Below are 5,344 nucleotides of genomic sequence, written 5' to 3' on the forward strand. Positions count from 1 at the left end.
TTTCTCTATTAATAACGTATTAAAAACTCCGTTTTCAATCATCAACAACCAGATTTTCAATTTTCATTCACCAATTCTCATATGGATTGCTAAATACCGCCAACGTTTTTTATCAAACCGCCATCATTTTAAGTAAAGGGACTTTCTTGCCCTTAATAAATATTTACCCAATTATTTTAAAAAAAAAAATTTAACTTTAATTAATTGACTACAATTACCGCGTCACTACCTACATCGGACCACCACCACTAATAGATTGACCACCACCACGAACAGAAAAGTTATCGGAAATGGATGATAATCACGGTGATTCGTCGGAAAACCAACCGCAATCTCAACCCTCGGCTTTTGAACAAGTACGATTATTTATTTAATTAGCTAGTTGTATACTAATATGATTATAAATTATGCTGAATTTAGAATAAATTATAAATTAGCTAGTTGTATACATATGTTGCCGTAAAACTTGATGCGAAACCGGTCAACCGGTGCACGAAACCGGTCAACCTCCCCGGGAATCGGTTTTATGCTGCGGTTAACCGTAGTTGTTAACCGTTTTTGACCACCGGTAGGCCGTGTTGGTCCACCGGTTTTCCACGCAGGTTACCGTGGGAAACCGGTGCTGAAATCCGGTTATCCGTCACGGTCAACCGGTGGTAAAATCCGGTAACCCATGTTGGTCAACCGGTTTGCAGCTCCGGTTGAGTGTGGTGACGGTGCTTTTTTTTTTTTTTTTTAATAAAAACTAATATTATTGTATTAACTTTTATACTAGTATGAATAATATAAATAAATATTATTCTATTTAAGATTATTATTATAATTATAATTATTAATGTTATATTGTTCGTTATTATTAATTAAAAGAATTATTTATTTGTATCAGGCGTCATTATCAGATTACGGCGGTGATGGTGTTGATTATAGCCCGCATTTTCAGACTAGAGAAGTTTTCCCGACCTATCAAGCAGCTGTTGATTGGGCTAGAGAAATTGCCACTCCATTAGGGTTCTTTTTGACAAATTCATCGTATAAGAAACAAAGAAATGGGCTTCCAATTAATTACATGAAATGTGATCAGGGGGAGAGAAACAGAGGGGAAAGTCGGGACCGTGAAAATGCCACACGGAAGAACACGAAGAGCAAGGGTTGTAAATGTACGTTTCAAATCTCGGCTCGATGTTTGCGGGACATGGAAGGATGGATAATTAAATCTAAAAAGGGCTTGAAAGGCATGCATAACCATCCGCTCATGGTATATCGAGAGGGTCACCGACAGGTTAGTGGTCTTAGTCCAGCTGCAAAGACGCTTGTTATTGACATGAGTTCTGCTGCAGCCAAGCCGCGTCACATTATGGCAGCTGTGAAAGAGAAGTTTCCGAATGAGAGCCCTAACAAGAGACATATCTACAATGTGAGAAGTCGTGCTCGTCTAGATGCTTGTGAAGGTCGAGATGTTGCGCACCAGTTTGTTCACTTGGCAAATGAGTACAAGTATGTCACTTGGATAAATGTTGATCCAGATACCCGTGCTATCACCCATGCTTTTTTGGCCCACCCAGAGATGGCTAATATGTTACGTACGTATCCACATGTCATTGGTATGGATTCTACGTACAAGACCAACAGATATAACATGCCATTCTTCGAGCTCATTGGTGTCACGCCTACAAATCAAAACTTTTTGATCGGATATGCCATATTAAAGAGCGAAACTTATGAAAGCTACAAGTGGGTTTTGGAGAAATTGCAGTTGTACATTGGATTTGAGGTGGCTCCGAATGTTTTTGTTACTGATTGTGAGTTGGGGTTGATGAAGGCTTTGAAAGAGGTCTTTCCAAATTGTGCGCATTTATTATGCGGGTGGCACATTAACAAGGATGTATTGGGAAGGGCGCACATTTTGTGTGGGAAGGATATGTTGATGGCCGAGAGATTTCGAAATGGTAGATGGAGAAGAGTAATGTGTTCGACCACTATTGCCGAGTATGAGTTAGAGTTGCAAACTATGAAAGCGACATGGGGAGCATCGAACCCACCACTGGTGAAATACGTCGAGGATCAATGGTTGGTCCACAAGGAGAAATTTGTGCGAGTTTGGACGAATTTGGTGATGCACTTCGGCAATGTCAACACATGTAGAGTAGAGAGCCAACATTCCGTACTTAAACAATGGTTTGACAGTTCTACAGGAGCATTAGACACTATCTTTCGTCGTGTGCACAGCAACATTGAGGGTATGCTAATTGAGATTCGTCACCATTTAGAGGACTCGAGACGGCGAATGGGGTCACAACACAACATCATGCCTTTGCTTCATCTTAACGGCTTTATGTCATTTCGAGGTCTTGATATTTTACAGGATGAGTTGAAGAGGATGAGAGAGTTATCTGATGATGTGTTGGATAGGTGTGGGTGTGCGTTGCTGACGACGCACAGTCTCCCATGTGCATGCACCATGTGGACAACAATTCTTGCAGGGACAGGGTTGTATTTGGATCAGGTCCATCCATTTTGGAAAACACTAGTGATCGGTGAGGGCGTTGACATTCCCGTTTTTGCTGATGAGTCGGAGCAGGATGCAGCCTTGTTTAGGTCTTTGGTCGATGAGGTCTTAGATCGTGATCCAAGCTTTGTGCGGGGTATCAACCGGGTCCTATTTGAGGAGCTACACCGAGATCAGACTGATTTTACTGATCCAGAGGTCAACGAGACAACAAGGGGTCGACCACCGACAGGTCAATGGTCTACGTCTACTAGGCGTAATCGCAGCAGATTTGAGCATATTTTGGGTTCTCGTGGCCGTCGAGGTGGACGTAGGGGTGGTCGTCGGGGTGGTCGTACGGCACCGATTTATACAGCTTCAGGTTATTATTATTATTATTATTATTATTATTATTATTATTATTATTATTATTATTATTATTATTATTATTATTATTATTATTATTATTATTTATGGCTAATTTGTGCACACTTGTAGGGAATGATTTGAACATGGAGGAATTCGCATATTTGGATAAAGTTCCAGCCTTCATGCTTCCATTTCTACGAGGGTGGAGTGATCCGCTTGGTGATGGTAACTGTGGATTTCGATGTGTTGCAGATTTCTTCATAGGTGACCAGCATGAATGGATATTAGCTCGACGATCGATTGCAAATGAGGTTGGTCATCATCGAGACATTTATTCTCGAGTGTATAGAGTTGAACAGTTAGATGTTGCAATCAACCGTATCACATGGACTGGAGGGAGATGCGACACAGATCATTGGATGGTTGCTTTTGATGACTTGTTTCCGATTGCTAACTTTTATAATGCCGTTGTCATGTGTTTTGGTGTTGGTATAGATGGTCGTGGTGTGTTCCCATGCATCACTGTGCTACCTTGGACTGCTCCATCAACAGCAACTGGTCCGTATAGGGAGTTTTGCATACTGTCTTTAGGGTGGCATTTTGTGCGATTGGAGTTTGAAGATAATTTTCCAGTTCCTCCTATTGCTACTACTTGGTTCGATATACGTGACGATACCGTTACAGGTTGGGAGGATCGTTATCAACATAGGCGCGCTACTTGGAACACTCTAGCTAATAGTCAATGATGTGATTGATAGGAGATTTTATTGCATTGTTAATATTGAACTCTTAATTTAATAATTTAAAAGACACTATCGAATTATTTTTTCATTTATCAACCTAATCTAATAATTTTAAAAAAAAGGGGCAAATCTAATGATGTCCCAGTAATTATGAACTCCTGAATATAATAAATTATGTCCCAACAATTATTAAATCCAAATCTATATATCAAGCTAAAAAAAGGTCCAAATCTAATTATCTCCCAATATTTATTAACTCCTAAATCTATAAACAAAAAAAAAGGTCCAAATCTAATGATGTCCCAATAATTATTAACTCCAAATCTAATAATTTAAAAAAAAAATCCAAATTAACCAAATCTAATAATTAAAAAAAATATATCAAGCTTCTAACATGTCATTCCACAACTTGATTGCTTCCTGCGCCTCGATCACTGTGGGGGGTGATGTTGCCTCCTTGCTCAGCTATGAACTTGCGTAATGGAGACATGAATAATTGCACCCACTACACAAATGAAATTAAATCGTGTAAGACAAATTAAATAACATTATTAAATGAATAAAGGTAATGAAATTAAATTAAAAAAAATAATTAATCAACTTAAATATAAGAAATTAAATAGTGAAATAAACTTACAAAATCTACGTTTGTCCTGTCGGGTCGAGGTGGTGGGCCAAGCACTGCATCGGGACTCATAAGAAGTGGATGTGAGTACGTGTAGAACCAGCCCTCGTAATCATCAGAACAAGTAGGCTCCTCGTCCAACAATGGCAAATAGTCTGAGAGGGGTATACAGTAAGTCCCGACATTAAATCTGCCCCAAAACTGTGGTGCACTTGCAGAGCTAACCGCGTAATTCCGCGTCTCATATGCCGGCCGGCTCTCATAATCTGGTGTAAAACAGGGAGGAGGGATCCCCTGAATGAACCCAAGCTGTCGTACAACTCTGTCAGGGTGGTATGGCTCAACAATGTCTCGATACTGTATCCAACCCAAATAAGTAGTTCTCGGGACCGAATGAGCTGGACTCAAAGTATAAGGCCTCCAAATAACCTACAAGCAATTAAAGATAAAAAAAAAACAAATTATTATTATTAACTTGTAAATCCAAAAATTAAAATTTATAATAAATATTTAGCCAAAAAATATACCTCTCGATCGGTCATCTGCTCAAGGCGTCTACGAAAAGAAACCACACGATGGTAGTCCCTTTCCTGAATCTGTGTGTCCCACCTGGCGGCTCGAGCATCAGTCGATGTTATGGCTAAACAACCCTGAACAGGTCGAAATGTAGGAAAATACTGTAAATCCAAGACTGTAACAACGTCAAACACCCAGCAATCTGTTTGCAACCTATCCGTGAGGCAACGCCTAACTGCCGATACAAATTAGCAAGGGTAGCTGAACCCCATGAATAATGACAAAGTTGAACATCCTTCTTCTTCACCTCTAAGATGCAAGAAGGAGGAATACGACTACCACTCTTATCGACAAAAATAGTGCTTCCTAGAACTAACAACAAGAAACCCTGCACCTGGATATCAGCATCACCTCTCTCTGCTAGGCATCTCTCATATATGGCCTGACTTGACACCCCCCCGTTATTCCAAATGGCTGCTGGCTTGGCAACAAGTTTGTCTGCTCCTATCCCTAAAAAATTCTGAAAGTCAGCCTTCAAAGACGCAACACCGCTTTGCTCTACAACAGCATCACCCTCCACAGGTAACCCAAGTATGTACTGTACAT

General features: G+C 40.1%; 1 protein-coding gene across 1 annotated transcript; it reads left to right on the forward strand.

Annotated features, from left to right (window-relative positions):
• The first annotated feature begins 290 nt into the window (after positions 1-290).
• LOC145635813 (PKS-NRPS hybrid synthetase cheA-like) lies at positions 291-3,600 on the forward strand. Its single transcript, XM_081687176.1, has 3 exons — positions 291-356; positions 887-2,867; positions 2,984-3,600. Exons 1-3 carry the CDS (start codon positions 291-293, stop codon positions 3,598-3,600), a joined length of 2,664 nt encoding a protein of 887 aa, XP_081543302.1.
• The last annotated feature ends 1,744 nt before the right edge of the window (positions 3,601-5,344 follow it).

This window comes from Chenopodium album, chromosome 1, assembly GCF_948465745.1.
Source record: "Chenopodium album chromosome 1, dcCheAlbu1.1, whole genome shotgun sequence".
NCBI classification, from domain to species: Eukaryota; Viridiplantae; Streptophyta; class Magnoliopsida; order Caryophyllales; family Amaranthaceae; genus Chenopodium; species Chenopodium album.